This window comes from Protopterus annectens, chromosome 3.part1 (assembly GCF_019279795.1).
Source record: "Protopterus annectens isolate FY-2018-M chromosome 3.part1, PAN1.0, whole genome shotgun sequence".
Classification (NCBI taxonomy): Eukaryota; Metazoa; Chordata; order Ceratodontiformes; family Protopteridae; genus Protopterus; species Protopterus annectens.
In genome coordinates this window covers 78630143-78654928 of record NC_056732.1, presented here as the reverse complement: position 1 = coordinate 78654928, position 24786 = coordinate 78630143, and the positions used below count along the sequence as shown (strand labels likewise).

The window sequence follows — 24786 nt, the reverse complement described above, 5'->3', positions numbered from 1 at the left end:
TGGTCAAGTTATAGTTACTAATTTTTTTTCTAGCAAATATCTTATGTTTAAGTCTTGATAATTACTGTCTGTATTCTGCCCCTTTGATAGTAAAGCATAATCCACAGTGCAAGACCCACCATCATTCTTTTAAATTCCTTTTCTGGTTATTAAAGGAAACCAGTTAATTTCTCTGTGGTTTATATTTTTATCATGTTGAGTGTACCAGAAGAAAAGAACGTAACCAGTTGTTTTATTTTGTCTTTTTCAGAAAAACTGGAAGTTGCCCCTCCAACATCATCACAGTTGAGACATGGTAAGTTCTATTGAAGGTATAGCCAACTGAGGTTCAGAGTATGTGAAAGAATACCTAAGATGTCATTGGGAATCCTCTGACTTAACCCTTTCTTTTCTAAAATGGGGGTGAGGGAATAGGCTACAGCTTGTTATATCTTCTGCAGATTTTAATATAGTTGAATGATTGATCCCAAGTCCTTGTTTCTTATTTAAAACCGCCAAACTGTTTGCTAACATTCCTTATGCAGATGAGCCAGGTTCTGGAATAGGAGCTTGTTTTTTTATTATTATTATTATTAACAGTGTTTGTGACATTTTACACTGTATTGCTGATATGTAGGAGACACTAACTGGCACCTGAAAATCCCTTTAGCACCCAAGAGCTGTGTTAACAATGCATGTGACTGAGGGCTGATAGAAGGGAAGTAAAGAAATAAATAAATGCATAATTCCGTTCTGCTCACAAACTTTGCTCAATGAACCAAGCAGCTGTGATATATTCCATTTTACTGAGTAAAATATTCCTTTGTTTGCTGCCAGAGATGATTGTAGGCCATCAGACATACTGCAGTACAGCTGGAAGATTACTGTGGTGTAGGCTGCTAGGATTTTGTAGTAATTCCAAGCAACGAGAGATAAGCAAGAACTGAGCATTAGGGACTTGTCATTGGTGTCGTGTGTTGCCACAGACTACCTGCTGCTGCTACATTTGGAGTCAGGAATGTCCCTGAAAGCCACTTGTGTGGCACCTAGTAACTAGTAAGTGGAATATTTTATATCAAGTCCTAACCCATTCCTGATAGTTTTGCTATACTAGAAGTATTCACTAAGAGGAGATACAATTATCAATTAAAAAAAAACAAAGCTGGATATAATTACACAGTACCATAATTGGTTCTAATAAGATATGGATCATTCAAAGCATTTGAAACATCACTGCATTGTGTAGTCACAAGCAGTTTCAAACAGAAGGAATATGTATTCAATGTAATCAGATTTGTTTTTTTTGACAGTTAATTGCTTTACATGCTGTTTATGCTCTCGACTTTATTCGGGAGCCGATTGGACCTTAATGTTGAATATCTGATATTATTATTATCTGATTGTTCCCAGACGGTTTGCCATGAACCATTGTTGTCAGAGAACTGATTGAAAGAGTCAGTGTTGAACTCCAGGGTAAAGTTTACTACTCAAGATTGGAAGAAATTCTCCAGTAATTGTGTGCTGCAATATACTTTCTGTGAATATAAAGGTAAAAGCAAAAGACATTTGTCCCAGAAATAATAAAAAAAAAGTCTATCAGTTTAACAGCTGGATGCTGAAAATGAAATTAAAGGACAGAACTGACAGTTTGACTTGATCTTCTTTAGAAAGAAACTGAAAGTAAAAAAAATCAAGGTAACGGAGAAGTAAAAGAGAGTAATACATCAAGTATTTCAACATATATTAATCAACGTATTTTCATTTGTTGCTAGTATCACAGTGTGTCTGTTGAAAGTATAAAATATTCGGTTTGTTGGTGTTCTTAATTATCTTCCTTCTTCTTCACCTGCCTTTATATCTCCTGTCTGTCTCTTCCATCTTCTTCATTTAATTTTGTATTCCTTTTTTCCACTCACCCTTCTCCTTTGTAAACTTTTCACAGCAGCAAAAAGAAAACATTAAGTGTATAGTTATGTACTAATCATGGATAAAGTATTGAATCTTGTCTCTTTTTAAAATTGTGATTAATGTATTAGATAAACCAGTCTAATCATTCATTATAGTTAGTAAATATTTATTTTGCCTTAGACAGATTATCTTCCTACTTAACAGTATCAGTCTTTATTCCTCAAAAAATGTATTACCTCTACCTGTGTTCTTTTCATTATAAATATGTAGTACTAATGAAGTGAATATGTAATTGGTACAATTTTAAAGTTTGCCAGCAGTAATGTATGCTATTATATACAGACAAGCATTAACAGTCACTTCAGGTTAAACTCACAGGTTCATAGGCTAACGGCTCACGAGCTCTTACAAGCCTAGTTATATTTAACCTGATTTCCATCTTTCAATAGCTAGGTGAAAGAAGTTCACAGAGATATGAGTTTATGCTATGGAATTTAATATTGACCGTCTGTGTCCATGAGGGACATGGGTGCCATCGTAGGAGTAAATTTACAGTTTTCCCATCCATTGAGTTAGGTTGAGCTTGAAGACGGTCAGGGAAGGGGTTTACTTCATGTGACTAGGAAGCTTGCTACAGAGAATGGGTAGCCTCCTAGAGGCATATTTTGTCTCCAACATGATTTATTCATGTCAGAGGTTAGATTAATATCCCTGGAATGAGCAACCCTCATGTAGTTAGATTTATGAATATGTAACATTTCCATCCGGGGCCAGATTGGAGACTGCCCTGTAGGCAGGACACAGATTATCCCTTAGTAGTATGTAGAAGGCAGAATACAGTGGTAGGGCTTTCACTCTTATCATATAGGACTTGTTTTTAGATTCATAGATTCATAGATTAGTACTAGGCTAACTGCCCTTGCGGGTCATTTTAAGCCTAGACAATTATCCCCTGTGAGATTCAAACCCTGTACCTTGTGTCTGTAAGGCAAACACCTTAACCATTAGGTCATCCTCCCAACCCCTTTTTATACCTTGTACCTTCCTGATGAGAAACCTCTGGGGTGACTCCAGCTGTTGTAGATGTCTGGTGAGGTGCATGCAAAAGGGTGCATTGTACTCAGTTATTGGTCTAGTGAGGAATGAGTACAATGGAATTATAATGTCCTTTGTTCTGGATGCCATGCCCTTACTTATGAGTTATGCCACATAGAAAGACTTCCTCGCTACTGTGGACACATGGTGGTTGAAGTTTAGATTACTGTGAGTCTAAGTACTGAGATCACGTACCACGGGGTCTAGTCCTAGGGGGTGCTGTCTATATTGTAATTAGCTGGGGTATTTTCTTTCCCAATGTGAATAATTATGCATTTTGTTTGCATTTAGTTTCAATCCATGGCTCTGGCACCAATCATTTGTCTGCATCAATCTTTCGTGCCGGAATTCAGTGACTGCCCCCAATTTGCATTCATCCGTGAACTTAATCAGCCAGGGGCTTTCTACATTTGCCTTGATTTCTGAGAAGTAAATTCCGAACAAGAGGGGGCCTAGCACAGAACCCTGTGGGTACACCTTTGGTGACCGGCCTCTTGCTAGAGATGAATTCACCCACTTTGACAGTATGTGTCCTCTTGGTGAGCCATTTGGCTACCCACACGGTGACATAGGGTTTTGTGCCCATTTGATAGTTTCTCTATAATACTTGAGTGGGAATTGTGACAAATGCCTTGGCCAGGTCAAGGTAGTTGGTATGCACAGTCTTTCTTTTATCCACAGCCTTGGTGACCTTCATGAAGAAGTCAACCAGATTTAACAGACACGATCTGCCCTTAACAAATGTGAACTAGATCGGATCCATAGTCTGGAGATTACCTAAGTCCTTGTTGATAAGGTCCGTGATGATTCTTTCCATGACCTTACAGATGGGTCTGTAATTCCCTGGTTTGGTTGATGGTATCCCTTGTGCAGAGGGATGAATGTCACTGTCCTCCATTCTGCCGGAACATAGCCTGTCTGGAGGCTGTAGTTAAATAGGGATCCAAGTGGATCTCCTCGGTTATGTTTTAAGTTATTTAAAAGGCAGCCTGAGATGTTGCTGGGGCCCAGTGATGCCATGTTTTTAGCCTTAGAGTGCACAGAGATGACCTGCTGTCATGAGATGGCTGAGGAATTGTGGCAGGTATACTTTGGGGGATGACCAGTGGGAGCAGGGTGGTAAAGTTTGATCCAAATCTGTCAGCTAGTAGATTGGCTATTGCCTCTGACTGTGCGTGGTACCATCCACAGCCAGCTCTGCACATTCTTAGAAAATCAATAGTTACATTTTAATAATTTTTAGTAGTACTAGTTTTGTACTTACTCTAGCATGTGCAATTTTCTGGCCGAAAACTAAAAAAAAAACAACTCCATATATTGCAGTAATGTACTAGTAGGTTGGGTTCTGACAGATTTCTCAGAGATGGTTGGTTCTTCAGTGGGTTTTTGTAACTAAATGTGCTCTCCACCCTTATTTTGATCAGACTTGAGATGTACGTAGTTCAAATAAATCTGCATACTAGCCTCAGTTGTAATGCTTTTTGCTCTAACAGCCTTGTACCATTTGAGGAAGTATTTATATTTATTTCAGCTGCCATCCATTTTTCAAATAATATCGTCTTCTGTATGCTTCATGCAAATCCTACATTGTTTTAGGTACCTTATTTCAACCATATCTGTGCAATAAAGCTTACCCATCCTTTACATAGTTAAAGGATAGGCATTACACAATGAACCAGTTGCTACACATCCTATGATTTGAGGCAGTATGAAAAAGTAAGAATAAAATTGTTGTTTACTTTGAAATTTACTTCTAAGTGTACTAACTGTAAACTGCTCCTACTGAAACCAGTAAGTAAAGCTTAAAACAAAGACTTGCTGTAAGAACAGTACCTGGATGGAACAAAGACGGAGCCACTAACTCCCAGTGAGAAATGATGTAACTTAGAGCTCAGCCGGAAAAACAAGCTAAATAACATAAACCAAGTGCCCTCTTACTCTTTAAGGTGATTTTCCTGGCCAACTTTAAGGTGATTTAACTCCGCTATGTCCCCCCACTACTGCTGTAACCAAGAATCAAAGATCCAATGAATCAAAACACTTGAATGTGCAACCACATTCAGTGAAACCAGTTCAACATTTAAAACAAATGCCCTACAGCTAAGTTCTTCCAGATAATTTAGTTTACAGTTACGGTTTTCCCAGTGCAGATACTAATAAAAGGCAGGGATCCAATGAATTGAAAGAGTCAAATGTTCCTTTAAGATATTGTAGCCACTATCAGTGAAACCAGTAGCCCCTGCTCTGACATTCTTTGCACTCTGTGTCTTTTGCTGCTGCTGTTGTCAGTAATGCAAGGGTCTTCATTTGTCTGATTATGACATTTTCTGCTAACGTTCTTTATGTATAAAAACCCGCTGATGAACCAACCATCTCTGAGGAGTCAGTCACATACCTTAAGTTGACCACATTCAATGTCTAAATGTTTTCTCACACTCCATTGCCAAACTTTTCAGACTGAAAACAGTCCCTTTATCTCCTGAACCACCACCAGATATTCATGTTTGTGAAATTCTTCTCCACTCTTGAATTTGACATATTTTTCTAGTTTTTATAGCTGCTATGTTGTAAGCTTCCCTGCCATGGCCTTGATTTAATTCATTTACAGCATCTGCATTTACCTGCAAACCCATTGATAAGGCCAGAGTAATGCAGCTGAAATGCCTTCCTGTTCAAATGCGTCATAATCATGTAGGAGTAAAGACCACAAGGGTCTCCTGGCAGAGTTAAGAGAGTGAATGAAAAACGCATTCCAGGCACATAGTCATTCTTATATGATGCAGGTTCATCCAAAATTCCTCGAGGGTCATGTTTTTCTCTGTTCTATTGCTGTAAAACATTTTGTAAACATCCTTTTAGGTGCATTACTTAAAGTTTGATATGACATGCTGGTCCTTTGGCTGGACCTATGATAAAGCTAAATTGAGCTTACACTTACATGGCCTTTGCAGGGTCATGACTAAAGTCATTGTCTAAAACTAGGAGTGTTTTCAATGGTAGTTTTTTCCTCCCCAGCTAAGATTTCACTGAGGGGCAAAACCTCCATTGCCCATTTATTAAATAGATGCCTGGTCACCCAGACTGCCTTGACCACTACAACACACCCAAATTGCTCTTGAAGACTTTCATTTACCTAAATACCCTTAGAGTGTCAGAGTGGTAAACATTGGCTTCACTTTGAACTTACCAGAGATGTTGGCACCCATCAGCAGGGTTAGCCTGTGAAGGCTTACACCAAAGTAAGCTGGCTTCTTTTGTGATGCAAATGTACCTGAGGTTTTCTTCCAGAACATTCCGGTTTCATTACAGTTGAAAAGTTGTTATGATGGCTTTTGTTGTCCACAATGTCTCAAAAATTCATTCTGGAATAATTTAGCTGCTTCTTGATTTGCATTGACAGCCTCACAGTTTCTTATCACACCTTTGTTTAAAGCCTTTTTCACACCCTTTTCTGCTTTAGAGTTGTTATAGGTTGACTGTGCCTTTGTCGTCAACTGGCCAAAATACATTCTGCATGCTAACAAATGAAAGCTCTAGTAACTTTGTCCCATTTCATTTTTTTCTGCGATCCACAAATGTAAATATCTCTTCATGTCAGTAAGATTCCTGCACCGTTGGTCTCATCAGTACTTTTTTTATATTCATCAATATTTTTATGTATTGAATGGAGAGTTGTGATTGTCCTCCATGCTCTCTGAAAAGACAGACTTGTTACATACCTGTCTGACATCAAAAAGAAGTGTATGCTTTTGTTAAGCACCCTTCACTACTATTAAGTCCTGTTCTTGGGCTGGACCATTAGCCATCAGTGAAGAGCGGCGTGAAGCTGATAAACCCTTCACTCAATTTTTTTTTTTTTTTTTTTTTTTTGTGGGAGAGGTCAGAGTGATGTGCTTAACAGCTTCCTGTCTCTCTTCTGTGGTGGCCATCTTCCTTGAGGCAGTGGTAAGTATGTTACAACTTTCAGAGGTATAAAATTCTTCTCTCTTAAGGTGAATTTTTTTTACATCTGTGTCTTGAACATACAATGCCCTGGTTATGATTTGATACCTAATTCATAATCCTGTGTATTTTTCATAAATTCTTTCTGGTTCATAGCTGTAGAAAATGCTGGCTGCGAGTAGCCATATTGGTGCACTTCCTCACATATTTTCACATCATCATGTTTCATCAAGATTTCTTGTTTAATTTGAATTAAAATATCCTGCTTCAGCTTTTGTTTTGTTTCAGAGACCATTTTGATGCACACAGGAACACTGGGATGTCATCCATGATCAGGCAAAAACTGGAGTAATTCCACCTATTTTGACTATATGCTATAATGGCTGCCATTCCATCCACACTTACTGTGTCACTTCAACATCATGTTCACATCATATTGCAGAATTTCATCATATCCTGAATCAGTTTTTTAATGAAATGTCTGCCGTAAAGTAAAATAAACATACTGTGAGACTATCATGATTTTAAAGTTTACTGTATTTCACACGATCCTTACTTAGAGTTTTCCATGGATAAAAGCAACACTTCTCCACCCTTAAATGAGGTACTTAGTTTATGTGTAGATGTCTGTCTCTCTCTATCTCTTCATTTAAAATTGTTCCAACACGTGTCTGGAAAAGTGGATTTATTTAGTTGTCATTTGTAGCATTTTACTGACTTCGGCAAGCCACGTCTCAATATTTAAAATCTTAAGAAAAGAAGTTTGCTCCTCTACCTTGCAGACTGGAGCAACTTGCTTTCTTAAAGAAATATCTGAATAGGAAAGGATAGTGGGACAATCATTATTTGTGGCAGTTAAAAAAGAGAAATGAAGAATATGAAACATATTGAAGTGTTTCTGACGACTAAACCTCACCCACATGATATTAAACATGTGATGAGGAAAAGTGAATTGGAGGATGTAGCTGCCCTTTAGCTAAAGCTGCTGAGCTGAAATAAAGACTGGTATCATGACTTGACAGGCACTCTCCCCTTTCTCGTATTTTGTTCCTTTTCCACTTTTCCATAATCTTTTTGTAGAATTACACAGATCTATTTTTCAAAAGGCTGAACTTTTAATAGGATCATTTGCATTCTGGCTAGACTTTATAATTCCCTGCTCCCATCTTTTAGCTCATATGTCATGCAGTCGATACATAACAGGTAGATATAACATCAGTTGAGGTAGATGAAAATGGTCTCTGAGAATGGTTTTCCCTCTGATAGATGCTGGATTCTTAGACACTGTTAGAAAAGGAAACATTCAGTAGCTTTTAAGCCTGTGAGTACTTTCGCTTTTTGATATTTTGAGATACAAGTCAGGCGTTAACTTACAGACTTTTGAAGGACGTGCAGAGACTCTAATTGTGATACTGGAAAGTGTGTGAATGAGGGGGATATATAAGCACTTAGTATGAGGTTTTGGTATCTCAGAGTATTCCCTATCTGAAATTCAGCAGTATCACAGTTACTGTTTAAGTGCTGTGGGTGTGGGGGTGCGCATACTTATGTCAGAGTGTAGAGGGAACAACGCTCTCCTGAAGAAACACTTAAAAAGTATAGCAGCATGTTTTACAAGTCACTGTTGTTTCTACTGGAAATACAGATTATTTTTTGAAGTTGATAGGTGTGTACTAGGCTAATGGCCCTGGAACCTTTACAAGCCTAGCCCATAGAAATGCCCTGGCATTGTGCCACCCTACGTTAGTTCCCAGTACCTCTATCAAGTAGAGCCACTGGAGTGATCCCCGGGCTGAACTTTCTATTTCCCATCCACTTATCAAGATTTCTCTTGAAGAGGGCCAGTGAGGTGCTCTGCTTGACATGTATGGGAAGTCTATTCCAGTGCATGGGCAGTCTCTAGGTTATATACCTGTCCCTCCAGCATGTTCTGTTGATTGTGGTAATGAGGTTGAGGTCTCTGGAGAATGTGGTGCAGAGGGATTTCTTTAGATGTAGCATTTCTAACAGAGCTGGGTCAGACAGGACTTTGTAAGTCAAGCAGAGATCGCCTCTTAGTAGACGATATGAGACAGAGAATAGCTGGTGTTTTTTGAGTCTGTCCTTGTATGACTTGTTAAGGCCATACATTTATTTATTTATTTATTTATTTATTTGACATTTGTTAACTGGGTTGGTCCAGCTGGGCAGGAGCCCGTTTTCGGTGGAGACCCGAGGAGAAAAGCTCCAGTTACAAAAACAATTAGGATAACATAGGTAACAAAAAATAGAAAGTACCATAACCAAGTATAACTCCAAAACATATTAATACAAATACATATTTAGATTACAGCAAGAGGGTTTTCTCAAAGAAATGAGTATATGTACCCCTAATGTATTTCTTTTTGTTTTTTTTTTTTGTTTTTTTTTTCGTTAAGTACAAACAAGTTATATACAGGTGATCAAACAAGTGATATACAAGTGAATCAGATTTCTTGCCAAGAAGATCCTCTTCATGAGATACATTTGTGGCCTTTACAGCTGTGCATGTGTCTAATGAGGTACATGCCAAATGGGGCATTATATTCAATGACTGGCCTAATGAGGGAAGAGTAGAGAGAGATGATGACCTCTTTCTTCGTGGATGCAAAACCCTTAGTAATGAAATGTGCCACATAGAAGAACTTTCTGACCACAGTGGCAATGTGGTGGCCGAAGGAGAAGTTGCTGTCAACCTGTTTCCCCAGATCTCTTATAATGCCTTCAGTGTTCAGTGGGCTCCCATCAATATAGTAATTAGTCTGAATTGAGTTTTTTCCAAAGGGGATGAGGAAGCATTTTTTGGCATTAAACTTAAGGCCATGGTTTCGACACCAGTCATTGGTCTCAGTGAGGCCTTTCTATAGGATGTCTACATCACTTGGGGAGTTAATAATGGCTCCCAGCTTGCAGTTGTCTGCAAACTTGGTCAGCCAGAGTCCCTCTGTGTTGGCCTGGACTTCTGAGAAGTAGATGCCAAACAAGAGAGGACCCAGGCCTGGACTTGTACTAGCAGGCCTCACACTTTAGCTTTCTAAGACAACTGTTGATCTGTTCAGGACTTTCCACTACACAGTAGGTACTTCAGATCATTGGCGGGCAAAGGCCATTTTTGATTGGCAGTTCTCCCTAGCCATAGCCATTGAGGATTTTACTAAGTGCTTGGCCCCAGCTGCTGTGGCTGTCAGGGCGAAGAAATTCACATGTACCATTACCTGGTTTCATGAGATCATAGGTAATTAGTAAGCATGTAGTCTAAGAGACCATTGAATCACCTAGTCCAGTTTCACAATCACTCCAGAGCACTAAGTGACTTTGCTGAGAGTAACACAACAGGCAAATGAAGGCTGGTGGAATCAAACTCTTGACTAGAGGAAGGAGCTGGTTAACAGCTTCCTGCTTGCATCCTTGGCACTGTAAGATAATTGTTCCATGCTGTCTGAAAGGAACAGCTCCCGAATGTCTTAAGGTATGTTATTCTCATTATTGTTTCCTTAAAATTAAAACAAACAAGTAAATAAATTCATTCATTTGTTAATTTTATCTTTCCATTAAATTGACCAAGTCAAATTTTATGCCTTCATTGCAGAAACTGTTTTAGGAGGATTTTTTATCTGTCCCAGCATAAGACTTGTCAGCATTATTTCCATTTTCTTTTTAATGGCAAGAAGGGCTACCTTGACATAAAGATTCTTCTCTCCCTTCTATGTCATGTGTCCAGAAATGTTTTGATGGTTTGGCATGCAAGACTAAAGAGCGTTTTTGCACTGCTGCACAAGTCTCTGAAATCGGTCCTTTTCGCTGATTCCTCCCTCATCTTGTTGCTTGTAGAGCCATGAAATGGACTGTCAGAATGAGTGGTGAAGAGGAAATCTATAGAGGTATTCAAGTGAGTATGGAACATTTGGGAGAGGGTGAAAGAGAAGTGAGGGATGGAGAGGAGGTCAAATGCTAAATTCACTTAAGAGGCAGACTAGATGAACCATTTGTCTGTTTGTATCATGAAACGACTGTAATGTAATCAAAATGGTGGAAAGAGGTGTCTCAAAGAAATGAGAGAAGGTCTTCTGTCTTTTCTATCTACCCTAGCACTTTATGATGGATAATTTAGATTTCAGCAGTATTCATCTGAATTCATCATGGTGCAAAACATATGTTATCTTCATGTCTGACTAGACTACATACAAATACAAAGGATGCTGACTGATTCAAGAGGTCCTTCAGATAGTGACAGAAATCACCACATTACTTTGGTATATCAGCAGACAAGGAGGAACTCAGTCTTGTCTAATATGCATAAATGCAGAGAACTTCTGGAACATAACATTTTCAGTGACTAGCTATCTGATATGGCTAGGAGAATGCAGTACTTTGGCAGATTTCATGTGTAAGGTCCACTTGGATCTTGAATAGCAACTGAATCATGGAGATTTTCTTCATTTAGTGATTATGTGAAAGACTGTCTTCTTATAGCTGTCTGAATCTCCTCAGAGCATTCATCATCTTTCCTTACAAGGCCACAGGACACTTTCCTTCGATACTGTAGAATCGATCTCCTGTATGTATTGGAATGATCACTTTAGTCCAGACTGAGACTGTCTTTTGAAAGCAATGGGGCAGAAAGCTCAGATGATTTTGATAACTCAAGTCTGGCTGAGATAACAAACAAATTGTCCTAGTGTGCTTCAAAGTACCATCATTTACTGCTAAGAAAATATCTAGTCTCTCGACACAGTAAAGTTCCCAGTCCAGCTATGAAATCGTTGCTTCATATCTTGAAGGTTAATACTTTTCTTCCTTTTCATTCTCATTTATCCACTGATTATTTTTCTAAATGTTTTTTAATTACTAAATAATGTTATTTCTCAGAATGAGATTCTAGTGTCGGTCTGAAAGATTTTTCCTTTACAGGTAAATTATTGGTAAGTTTAATATTATGTGCATCTTTTTTCAGCTGCTATTGGCGTATTTTTCACTGAAGGTTCACAGCTGATCTCCATCTGCTGTCTTGGAATCCTTCACAGTTCTCTTTGCTTATTTGAACACTGTTCTTAATATGTGGTCTTTGACTTAGTTTTCAAAGAAAAAAAATGGCTTTTTCTGATGCACATTTTGATTTGAAACTCTTAATAACTCTCACCTTGATTTTTTTTAAACTTTTAATTTTGAAAATGCTTTCCTGGTGGCAGTCACATTGGCCAAGAGAGTTTTCAGACTTCATGCCCCTATAGGGTCTGAATCTTCCATACTGTTTCGTAAACAGGAGGATTTCACTTTCCACTGATTCCTCCTTTATGCCTTCCATTATTACACACATTTATATTAATTCAAAAACGTAACTGCTGTTTTAGGTTTTAGTATTCATGCTCCCAGGGCTCAGATGACATCATTTGGAAGTGCTGTGGATCAGTCTAGACAGCTGTGATCTATGTTTCTAGGGTGAAATATTTTATCTGAAGTAGTTAACTTCATTTGGTCTGCAACCTGTGGGATACGGATCCGATCTCGGATCCGAGTCGGCAACTGTACAAAGCTTAGATCCGAGCTCCTAGCTCCTCCCCTTACCCATAATCCCCTGCCAACCCTGATTGACCACAGATCTAGTTTGCCGCGCTTAGGTACAGCAGCTAGGTTATGAGCTCATAGTCAGATAAGTCTTTATCTTTGCTAATTTTCTAAAAAAAACTTGTGAGAGTGTGTTTGTTTAGGTTCCTTAACCCTTTTATTAGTGTTTTTAAGTTAAAAAAAAAAAAAAAATAAAATATATATATATATATATATATATATATATATATATATATATATATGCATATATATATTTTTTTTCCCTCCTCCCCACTCTTCGCTGGTATCGTAGCTGTGTGTGTGTGTGTGTGTTGTTTGAGTGTTTGGGGCCTACCGTGTGAGTGAATTTTAATTTTTTAGTTTAAACATGTCTGAGGCCCCAAAGTTTTTGTTTTCCAAGTGCACCGAGTGTGGCCATAAGCTCTCCCCGGCGGATGGCCACACTCTGTGTGTCCGGTGCCTTGGGGTTGAACACCTTTCCTCTGGGTGTGTGATTTGCACAGCGTTCAACCCCAGGGCACTGAAGGACCGGAGGTCGAAGCTGATCCTAGCAGGATTCTTGCCCCCGGATTCGGCTTCGGCTTCCGGGACTTCTGTGGCCTCCTCCCAGGCTTCAGTGGCGGCCACTCCTGCCTCTCTCCCCCCGGCTGGGACTCAAACTCCCGCTTCTGCGCCGGAGGAGGGGGAGGCCAGGAAGGAAAAGAAGAGGGAGAAGCACCACAAGCTGCGGGCCGAGGCCTCCACTTCGGCACCCCCGGCTAAGCGGGTTTCTCCCTCCAGGTCTAGGTCTCCTCCTTCTCGGCTCCAGTCTCCTTGCTTTTCACCGGGACCCGAGGAAGAGGAGACCTGATCTCCGTCGAGGTCATCGAGGCGGCACTCCCGGCCAGCCTCGGTGGCCTTGTCGAGATCGACACGTAGCCTGTCTGAAGCTGATTTGGACCGGGTGATGAGAAGGTTCATCCAGGCCCAAATGCAGATGGGAGTGCTCCTGCCTCCCCCCCGGGGGGGGGAGCTCAACACCCTTTTTTGCCCCGATAGCTCCTTCTCAGACCCGCTTCCTGGGTTCGGAGCGCTCTGAGCCGGGCAGCGTCAGAGCCGGGGGTGGGTCAGCACCGACAGTATCAGGTACTTCGGCTCCGACTCTTCCCTCGAGCTTGCCGGATCCATCCCTGTCGGATCCCAGCTCTTGGAGTCGTCCTCTGAGCTTCGGATCGGAGGGGTTTAGTGTGCCTTCGGCTCCGTCCAGGTCGGAGCACACTGGCCCTTCGGATCCGATGGTCTCGGTGCTGGCTCCGATCCATCCATCAGATCCGAGCGAGGGTCGGCTCTCGGATCCTAGAGAGAGTGGCTCTGCCTCGGCTTTCGATGTGGTGGAGAGGGCTCTGTTGAGTGCATCCAGGCCCCTGCTCCCTGCTACGGCTCCATCCCGCACTCCCTCTCGTTTGGGTCAGGCTTCCGTCACCCAGCCACAGGGACAGCCTGCTTTGACGTCTCAGGTCATTCCACTGGAACAGGACGTTGCTGCTGAGTCATCCTCGGACAGTCCCCCCCGAGGATGTTCCTCACAAGCGCAAGTGTAAGAGGAGGCACGTGGACTCCCCCGAATCCTTGACGGAAGACACGGATTTGGATGAGGGGGAAGGCTCCCCAAGGTCACCCCCCGAGGATGTCTCCTTCGGAGACATCATGGAAATGCTTAGGATCGGGGGGGGGGGTCTGCCCCCAAGGCTTCCTCTGATGAATCCGTGTTCCTCGAGGCATTCGAAGCAGGCCCATCTACCTCTTGGGTGTCCCCTCCGGCCGACCCCTTAGTGGATCTTATTACCACTAGGGCGTGGAAGGAGCCGTACACTGTGGAGCCAGTCCCCAAATGCCCCGACAGGATCCTGAGCCCCCCGACCGAGAGGTCCCATTGGAGCAAGGGACCCCCCCCCCCGTAGATGCCATGTTGGTGGCGGCAGCCACCAAGAGGGAGTTAGCCCAGGAGAGTCCCTCGGTCCATCCCCTGAGCAAGGAGTCTCACTCGATGGACCGTCTCGGGAAGCGGATCTTTAATTCAGTGACCTTCTCTGTAAGGTCCCTGAACTACATGGCACACGTGATTCAGCTGCAGCAGGACCTTATTAAAGAGTACGCTGCATCGCCCCCGGAGTCCATGTCGGGAGAGGACAAGCAGTTGTACTCCACCCGCATGGCCACTCTTAGGTCTATCTCTAACACCTCTATGTGGCTCTTATCCCATGCTACGGAAGGAGCCGCCAGAGCCAGTGGAGCAGGCCTAGTTATGAGGCGCCAGGCCTGGCTCTGACATTGTGACTTCGCGGAACCCTTCAAGGCGTCCTTTGCGATTGCCCCCTTCGATGGCTCTGCCCTTTTTGGCAAGACTGTTCGAGAAACCTTGGTCCAAAGTGAAAAGGACGGGAAGACGTTGTCTGCCTTCGGAGTCCGCTTCTCTGCTCCCCAGAGGTCCTTCTCCAAAAACCAAAAGGGACAGAAGAAGATGTGGTTCCGAAAGTCGCAATAATCCCAGTCCGCTCTGGACTCCCAGTCCTTCCGCGGCAGAGGAGGACAGGGTGGACGCCGCCCTAGAGGCAGAGGGGGCCCGAAGAACTTTGGGTCCAGAGAAGCCTTCTCTGATCGGCCCACGCAGCAGCCCTGAGGGCTTGCCCGACTGCTCCACTCTGGAGGCAGTCGGGGGGCGTTTTTCGATGCACCTGGCAGCTTGAGAGTCCATTACAACAGACCGCTGGGTGCTTCGTATCATATCCAGAGGATACAAAATGCCCTTTTCCCAAGTTCAGGATACCCCCAGGCACCTCCCCGATGTTCCACCTAATCAGAGGGAGGCAGCAGCCGCGGAAATCTGGCTGCTCTTAGGAAAAGGGGCCATCCAGCACGTCCCCCCAGGCCAGTCCGGATCTGGTTACTACTCCAGGTTCTTTTTAGTGCCAAAAAAGATGGGGGACCTAAGGCCCATCCTCAATCTTTCCCTACTGAATCTGTCAGTAACCAAAGAAAAGTTCCCGATGGTCACTCTTCAATCTATTCTCCCCCTCTTGCGGGAGAATGACTGGATGTGCTCCATAGACCTCAAGGACACGTACTACCACATTTTGATGGACAAACGCTCCAGGAGGTTACAAACGCTCCAGGAGGTTTCTCCGCTTCCGGCTGGGAGCCAGTCATTATCAATTCAGGGTCCTTCCCTTCAGTCTCACCTCAGCCCCCAGGGTGTTCACCAAGGTATTAGCAGTGATAGCGGCCCACCTGAGGCACCAGGGAATACAGGTTTTTCCGTAGCTGGACGACTGGCTCCTCACCGCCCCGACAAGGCATCTGCTATCCTTAGCCAGGAATTACTTTCTCAACCTTGCTCCACAACTAGGGATCACTATAAATACAGACAAGTCCTCTCTCACCCCGACTCAGGTGATAGATTTTTATCGGGGCCAGACTGGACACCAACAAGCAGCTCGTCTTCCTAACTCCCGACCAGTTGCACACACTGAAAGCTCACATGCGGGCCATTTTTCAATGTTCGAAACCTCCGGCAGGATTGGTTCTGAGGGCTCTAGGGTCTATGGCAGCCACAATCAACCTCCTCCCCATGGCGCATCTCAACATGCGGATATTGCAGTGGACTCTACAGGTTCAATGGTCCTTTCTCCAGTATCCCTTGGATCACCCCATTTCCCTCAGCAGGGTCTGCAAGAGAGCTCTCGTTTGGTGGCTTCAATCGCCTGACCTCCAGACGGGACGTCCCTTTGCCACTTCCTCCCCTCTCGCCACAGTGACCACGGACACCTCTCGTCTTGGGTGGGGGGGCATTATTCGGGCAGGACTGTCCAAGGCATGTGGAACGATTCAGAGACCTTATTGCACATAAACGTTCTAGAGATGAGGGCATTGCTGTTGTCGTTGCAAGCACTTCAGAGCCTTCTGCCTGTAGGAACGATTGCAGTCCAGTCAGACAAGTATGTCTGTGGTTTGGTATATCAACAAGCAGGGGGAACCAGGTCTTACCCACTCTGTCGAGAAACCATGAGAGTGCGGGAATGGACGATCTCCACCAACCGCTTTCTCATTGCAATGCACATTCCGGGATGGACCAACATCCTGGCAGACAGACTGAGTCACACCATCCTTTCGCCTTATGAGTGGCCCCTCAATCCCCAAGTAGCGAGTCAAATTTTTGCTGTCTGGGGGCAGCCCTGTTGCGATCTCTTCGCATCTCCCTCAAACACAAAATGCAACAATTACTTCACTCTCATTCCCACTCCTGGGGAAGCCCCGAGGGACGCTTTGGTGCATGCTTGGCCACCCAGTCTTCTCTATGCCTACCCTCCTCTTCCACTGATGCTGAAACTTCTTCAGAAAGCCAGTCGGTTGGGGAGCAGAATGATCCTCATTGCCCCATTCTGGCCTCGCCAAACTTGGTTCCCATACCTCTGGTCTCATCAAGTGAATCCGCCCTGGATTCTAGATCCCCTCCCGGATCTGATTTCCCACCCACAGGGTCTTTCAATCCCCGACCTGGTCAACCTCAAGCTTACAGCTTGGCTGCTCCAGTTCCACTCCTAGTGAGGACTCCCAGTATCTCATCCCCGGTTAAAGCTATCCTAGTAACAGCGCACAAGCCCTCTACTAGGAAGGTTTATAGTAGTAAATGGAAGCGTTTTTCTATCTGGGCAGAATGCCATAATTTGGATCCCTTCACAGCCCCCTTACCGGCAGTGCTGGATTTTCTTTCAGGCCTCTTTAATGAGGGAGCTAGCTGTTCCACGGTGAAGGTGCAGTTAGCAGCTATCTCTCATTATCACGTAGGCAGCGATATGGGGCCTTTGATTACTTCAAAATTGTGCAAGACATTCCTAAAGGGCACTTTCCTACTTAGACCTCCCATAAAGGAAGCTGTACCTCCATGGGATTTGGTTTTGCAGGCCTTGACGGCTCCTCCCTTCGAACCCGCGGCGTCGGTAGACCTCAAATATCTGCCGTGGAAAACAGCCTTTCTGGTGGCTATTACTTCAGCTAGGAGAGTATCTGAATTACAGGCTCTTTCTGTCAAACCTCCATACTTAGCCTTTCACAAGGATAGGGTTTACCTCAGGACCAATCCCTCCTTCCTTCCGAAGGTGGTTTCTGTGACGAATATCAATCAGTCTATCAATCTGCCGGTCTTCTTTCTTAACTACCGGAACAAAGGAGAGTACAAACTGCATTCCTTGGACATGCATAGACAACTCCGGTTTTATATTCATAGGACATCTGGTCACAGACGATCCGACCAGTTGTTCGTCTCCTTTGCTTAATTTAATCTGGGTAATCCAGTCTCAAAAGTTACTTTGTCGAAATGGATTTCGCAGTGCATCATCGCATCTTATCAGAATTCCAGCAGACCCGCACCTCAAGGAGTTCATGCCCACTGAACTCGGTCTATGGCTACATCTGCCGCCTTCAAATCCAGAGTTTCCTTGGATGATATCTGTTCAGCAGCCACTTGGGCTTCACCTCATACCTTCATAAATCATTATAAGCTGGACATTATCTCCAGAGGGAGAACTTCTTTTGGCTCCTCAGTGCTCTGGAATATCCTTCCATGAAGGCCGCCCAAGGTTTAAGTAGCTGGGGACTCTGTCCCACAAGTTGCAGACCAAATGAAGTTAACTACTTTAGATTAAGAAGTTATGTACTCACCATAACGTTCCATCTGAGTAGGTAAACTTCATTTGTCTGCAACCATTCCCCCCCTCCGTCCCCCTGACCTTCACAGATATTTAGGACATGTTATTATTACCCTTTTGGAAAGGTAATGAACTGCCTGCTATATTAGTTACGGGCAAACTTGATCTGACATCAGTCAGGGTTGGCAGGGGATTATGGGTAAGGGGAGGAGCTAGGAGCTCAGATCTAAGCTTTGTAAAGTTGCCGGCTCTGATCCGAGATCGGATCTGTATCCCACAGGTTGCAGACAAATGAAGTTTACCTACTCAGATGGAACGTTATGGTGAGTACATAACTTCTTAATTATTCCAGAAAGTTTGACCAGCTTTTGTTTTTTTCTTACTCAGAACTTACTGGATACCGTAGCTTCTAAACAAACTGTAGGTAAATGGCTTTCTAATTTCATTCTTCTTTACTCGCATTCTCTGCAGAAAAAAAAAAAAACATTTTTGGACAGGTCAGAACTCTTTCTGCTAGTACTGCTGCTGATGTCTTAGGTTCATAGGTTTATAAGTTCATAGGTAGGTACTATGCTATTGTCCCTAGGACCTATATAAGCCTAGCCAAAACCCTGCCTTTTGCCACCCAAGAAAATTATTTTCCTGTGCCCCTGTCAAGCAGAGCCACAGTGGTGATCCCCGGGATGAATTTCCTATTTCCCATCCAATCATCAAGATTTTTTCTTGGAGTGCTGATGAGGAGCTTTGTTTGATATAGATAAGATAGTTTATTCCAGAGTATGGGAAGTCTCTGGGACAGGAATCTATCCCTACAGCATGTTCTGTTTATTGTGGTGACAAGGTTTAGGTCCCTAGAGAGTGTAGCTCGGAGGGATTGGGATTTCTTTAAATTGAGCATGTCCAACAGTTCTGGGTTTGACATAGCTCTGTATGTTAGGCAGAGATCGCCTCTGAGTAGGCGATGTGCAACGGAGTAAAGCTGGAGTTTTTTGAGATGGTCTGCGTAGGGCATCTGTTTGAGGCTGGTAATCCTCTTTATGAGGTATTTATGCGGCCTTTCCAGTTGTTGTAGATGTCTCCTGAGGTACATAACCAAAAGGGGCATTGTACTCTATAATGGGTCTAATGAGTGACGAGTAGAGGGGAAGAGTGACCTCTTTTTTTCCTGGATGAGAAACCTTTTGTGATGAGGTGTGCCACATAGAAGGATTTCCTGTCTACTGTGGCGATGTGATTATCAAAGGAGAGACTACTCTCCACATGTGTCCCAAGGTCTCTTATCACACTTTTGGTGTTAAGTAGACCACCACCTATGTGGTAGCTCATGGGTACAGAGTTTTTACCAAAGGGGATGACAATGCACTTTTTGACATTGAGTTTGAGGCCATGGCTTTGACACTAGGCATCTGTCTCCAGGAGGCCCTTTTGTAGGATGTCCACATTGTTAGGAGTTTCGATTATGGCTCCTAGTTTGCAGTCATCTGTGAACTTCATTAGCCAAAGACCTTCTGTGTTAGCCTATACTTCAGAAAAGTAGATACCAAACAGGAGAAGACCCAGGACTGAACTCTGTGATACTCCAATTGTCACTGGTCTGAAGTCGGATTTGGAGTCTGCTTCTTTCACAGTGTGCATTATGTCAGTGAGCCAGTTGGCAACCCATCTTGTGACATAGGGATTTATACCTAGTTTAGTGAGTTTATCTATAATTCTAGAGTGGGGGATGGTGTCAAAAGCCTTGGCGAGATCTAGATAGGCTGTGTGAACTACCTTACCTTCATCTACGGCTTTGTTGACTGCTTCAAAGAAGTCTATCAGGTTTAGGAGACATGATCTGCCTTTTACAAACCCGAACTGGGTGGGGTCCAGAGTTTGGAGATTGCCGATGTCTTTGTTTATAAGATCCATGATGATACATTCCATGGCCTTGCAGACCGGGCTCATTAGGCTAATGGGGCGGTAGTTCCCAGGGTCCTTGGTGGCTCCCTTTTGTGGAGTGGGTAACCGTCGCGGTGCACCATTCAGTGGGCACAAAGCCTGAGGTGAGGCTATGACTGAACATGGTACTTAAGTGGGGTGCCAGTTCATTCTGCAGTTCATGTAAAATGCAACCTGGGATGTTGTCAGGTCCCATGGATGCTGTGTTCTTGGCTTTGGAGAGTGTGGTTTTTACCTGTGCAGCCGTGATTACAGGAACTTTGCATTCTTCCGGTATAGAGATGGGCCCTTTAGGGGGTGGATGGGGGGGGGGGGTAAAGTTAGCACTGAACCTATCTGCCAGGATGTTGGCAATATCAGTTGGTTCTGTATATTTAGTGCCATTGTGCTGTAACTCAGAGCAGATCTGAGTGTTGCCATTGAGATTCTTGACATAGCTATAGAATGCTTTGTGGTTGTCTTTAGAATCAGTGGAGATTTTGTTTTCGTAACTAGCTTTGGAGGATTTTATGAAGGATCTCAGCTTCTTACTGAGGCTGACCAGGGAGTTTCGCCAATCATGCGATTTTACTCTTTTTTGCAACAGTTTCTTTCTTCTGTTGTAGAGTTTGTTTATGGCAGATGACCACCAGATTGGCTTCCTTTTTTTGGAGGCTAGCATCTTGGTTCTGTTAGGGATAGCACGATCCATGCACTTGTGTAAGTGCTTATAAAGTGCATTTGTGTAGGATTCAGCAGTCATACCTCTATTGTCTGTCTGCATGGGTGTCGTGAAGTTTGTCACTTCTGTCTTAAGAAGCTTGAAGTTGACTTTTGAAAATTTTTTATGGCGGTTTACCTAATGGGGGGTGGGGGGGCGGGATGTGGATGTCTTAGTGTGATTAGCTTGTGGTCAGATCTGACCAACGAGGAATTGACCTCTGGTGTGGAACACCGGTCGCCCATGTTGGTAATGACCAGGTCTAGGATATTGCTGTCCCTGCTGGGAGTGTGGATAAGTTGATCCAAGGCATTGGAATTTATAAATTCCAGAAAACTTTGAGCAAAAAAGTTGGTACATGAGTAGTTTTCCCAGTTAACGGTGGGGTAGTTGAAATCGCCCATTATTAGGGTGTTGGGTTGTGCCCTAATATTTTCCAGTGTATCAAAAAATGAGGAGTGGGAATCCTGGGGCATGGTGGGGGATCTGTAGAAAGTTACAGTTTGGATTGCGGTCTTGCCCAGAGTTAGTTGCACTTGGATAATCTCGGATGCATTATGCTGAGCAACTAGCCTGGAGGTGTGGATATCCTTAATGAATATGGACACGCCTCCGCCTTTAGTGTTTCGGTCCAGGTTAGATGGCCGAAAGGTGTGGTATGAATTATAGCCTGGTAATGCATGGGTGCTCTCTGGAGCCTTGAACCAGGTCTCTGTCACTGCACAGATGTCGATGTTTTCAATTTTAAGGAGTGCCTCGAGTGAATGCATTTTGAGGTTTAGACTTCTAGCATTGAGTAGCATTACCCTCAGATTTTGCTTGCTTATATCTGTTAAGGTGGTGAATTTGTTATTTGAACCTTGCCTAAAAAAGACACTATAGGGGTGGCAAGAGCCTTAGCCAGTATCCAGAATCCCAAGGGCGACAGGTGCAGGCCATCTCTGGCAAAGCATCATGGTCTGTCGATCATGTCATCCCAGGCAAACAGATGCTGGATCCCCTTAGAATGACAACAGTAGCTTAGCCAATTGTTGAAGTCAATCATTTTATCCTTGTACTGTGGTATCATTCTGGGTGATGGCAGGATGCTACTCAGGGCTAGGGTCATACTTGCCTGGGCTACAAGATCAGAGAGCTCCACCATATCTCTTTTCATGTAGTCCAGGGAGGTACATCTCAGGTCATTCACACCAACATGGACAATGAGTCATATTTGTACTTGTTGTGGAGTGACCTGAGTGCTTGCATTATGTGGAGGATCCTGGCACCCGACAGGCAGCTGAAAGTAACTTTCTCCTTGTTTAGCCCGGTGAGTGGAACATCAGTGTCCCTGACTACAGAGTCACCTATGACTAGAGTGTTGGGTACGTTGTTATGCCTTATGGGCTGTGGTTGAGTGGCACACTGAGTTTGTGGGCTATGTGTCATTCAGGTTGTGTTGGGGGGGTGGAGGTTGCTTGCACTTCTGCTTTGGAGGTCTCTGTTGCTTGAGCAGATTTTTATTTAGAGCCTCCGTGAATGTAGGTGTGTGTTTTTTGTCTATGTGTGTGTTTTGAGGGACTATGTGATGAGTGTGGTGCAAGTGTTTACCTTCTCCTCTTGACTGTCTAGTCCAGTCTCGGTTGAAGAGAGCTTTGCTCCAGTTTGGCTAGATAAGTGCATCTCTCACAGGTTGTAGTGTTGGGTGGTAGGAGGAGAGGGTTGTCTGTGTACATGAGGCAATTGCTGCATTGCCCCAAGATACCCAGATTCATCAGGTAGACAGGAGAAAACACCAGGAGCTGACCCTTAGACATGCCTGGATAGGTGCTTATTTATTAAGTACTAAAACTGTTTTCCTCTAGACAAGTGAGAAAAGTTGAGTGCTGTAGTAATTTGTAGCTTATTTAGTGCTTACAGCAAGTTCAGAACAAATGCTGAGCTTAAAGAAACAGATTTTAGTGCTAAAACTAAAAAACTTGCTAGTTCTAAGAGAAAATTTGAAGAGCAGAATTTATGGCTCTGGGAATAGTTTAACCCTAGCTAAGCTGCGATGCATAAAGTGTATTTGTTTTTTAATATGACAGTAGCAAATGAGAAAACTGATGTAAACCAATTAACCAATAAAAAGCTAAAAACTGAGCCCCGTTCAGTCTTCGATCAGACAAGATGTTCTTTGTGTTTCACTGTTGCAGTCATTACATTTGGGTAATCCTGCTGGCAGGTTGCCCTCAGCCGGCCTGAATTCCAAAGTCTTGGGTCCTGCATCGGCTACTGTCACCCCCTCCCTGACGTCAGGTATAAAAGAAGCGGCCAACGCCATTTTCTTCAGTCTTTCTTGCCGCGCGGTGCCTGAAGCAGAAGCAGTTCGCAAGTGCCGGTCGGCCGACTCCTGAAATTTTTGTGTTTGAGTTTCAGAACCGAAGTCTTCAATAAAGTTTAGTACCCCATTGAGGAAACTTTTTTCTTGCTCCAGACCGATGTCAGAAAAAGTTAATAATTGTATTACTTGTGGAAAGCAAATACCTCATAAGGATTTTCATTCTTGCTGTATTCCTTGCCTAGACCCTGATCACAACATTTCTGATTGTCAGTTTTGTGCTAGATTTAACCAACGCACTATTAAGCGTCAGTATTCTTTTGCTTTAAAGTATTTTGGTAGCAGGTTTAATTATCCTAAAATGTTGTCGGATAGCCATCCAACTACCGGAGTTTACAAAAAACACAAAGAAATGGATATAGAAAAACTACCGAGCTCCAAAACCGAGACGAAGCTTCTCCTAAGCCAGTTGCCGGTTCACCGGTTCTCAGTGAGGCACTTTCTCAGCCCCTGACACCTGCTACTTTAGAGTCGCAGGCCACTACCGACTCCCACGTGGAGTCGGCCATGCGGCTGGATACTCAAAGTATTGGAGTCTCAGACGCTAATCCCTCAGATGGGTCCGGAGCCGCTGAGCAGGTACCGGCGTCTGAGGGTGTATTCAGACCACAAAATCTTTACATTAAAATGACTTCAGCTTCAAAGACAAAGACTAAAGCAGCTTCTAAAGCAAAGAAGCAAACTCAAGAGCCACTTTTACAGGCCTCTATGCCCAAAAAACAGATGATCAAGATGGCCGAAGACCTGATTACCTTGATCAGGGTTTCCCATCCCCCTCCTGATAAGAGGCCTAGGCAAGAGACTGACTATGAATCTTCAGATCAGGTTTCTATTTCTTCTGATTCCTCTTCTGATCTGGGATATTCTTTACCCCCTATGAGGATTCTGATGCTGAAGAATCTATACCTTCAGCATCCCCTCCTGAGATTTATTCCTTTGGGGAAACCTTGCATACCATGAGGGAGCATTTTCACTGGGAAAGCCAAGATTTTTCAGAATCAAAAAAGGCTCAGGGATTTCCTTTTACTACCACAGCACAGGCCCCTAGCCATTCCTCCTGTGTTAGACATTATAGATGATGTGTTTTCAGAGTCTAGTTTGACCCCTGACTCCTTACCTCCAGCTCCTGTTAATCCTGGCAGATATTACAGGGTTCCTGACTCACACAAATTTCTTTTTAAAAACCCTGCTGCTGACCCAGAAACTATTTCACAGGGTCCCAAGGGAGTTAAGGCCTCTGCAGCAAAAAACCCAACCCCCTCTGACAGGGATTCAAGGGCTCTGGATAGATGGGGAAAAAAAGTTTACACATCTGCAACTTTGGCTATAAGGGCCTTAAACTGTCAGTTTCATATGCTCAAGTATCAGCAACATCTCATGGGATTGCTTAAACAGAAAATTATGTTAAATTCTGAATGGGCTGAAAACAAGGAAATGCAGGATTTATTGCATGCAGCTGAACAAGCTGGAAAGCATACTTTGCAATGTGGTTTTGATTCTTTGGAGGCCTCCTGCAGGGCCACAGTTATGGGTTCTGTAATTAGGAGGCATGCTTGGTTAAAGGAACAAACTCTGCCTGATCATGTTAAGGTTAAGTT

General features: G+C 43.5%; 1 protein-coding gene across 1 annotated transcript in view; it reads left to right on the top strand.

Moving 5' to 3' along the window:
* The window catches only part of TMEM65 (transmembrane protein 65), a 712146-nt gene that overhangs the window by 508755 nt on the left and 178605 nt on the right, over window positions 1–24786 (top strand). The window contains exon 2 of the mRNA XM_044066591.1: window positions 251–295. Coding sequence (XP_043922526.1) covers window positions 251–295 — 45 coding nt within the window. The remainder of the gene's footprint in view (window positions 1–250; window positions 296–24786) is intronic.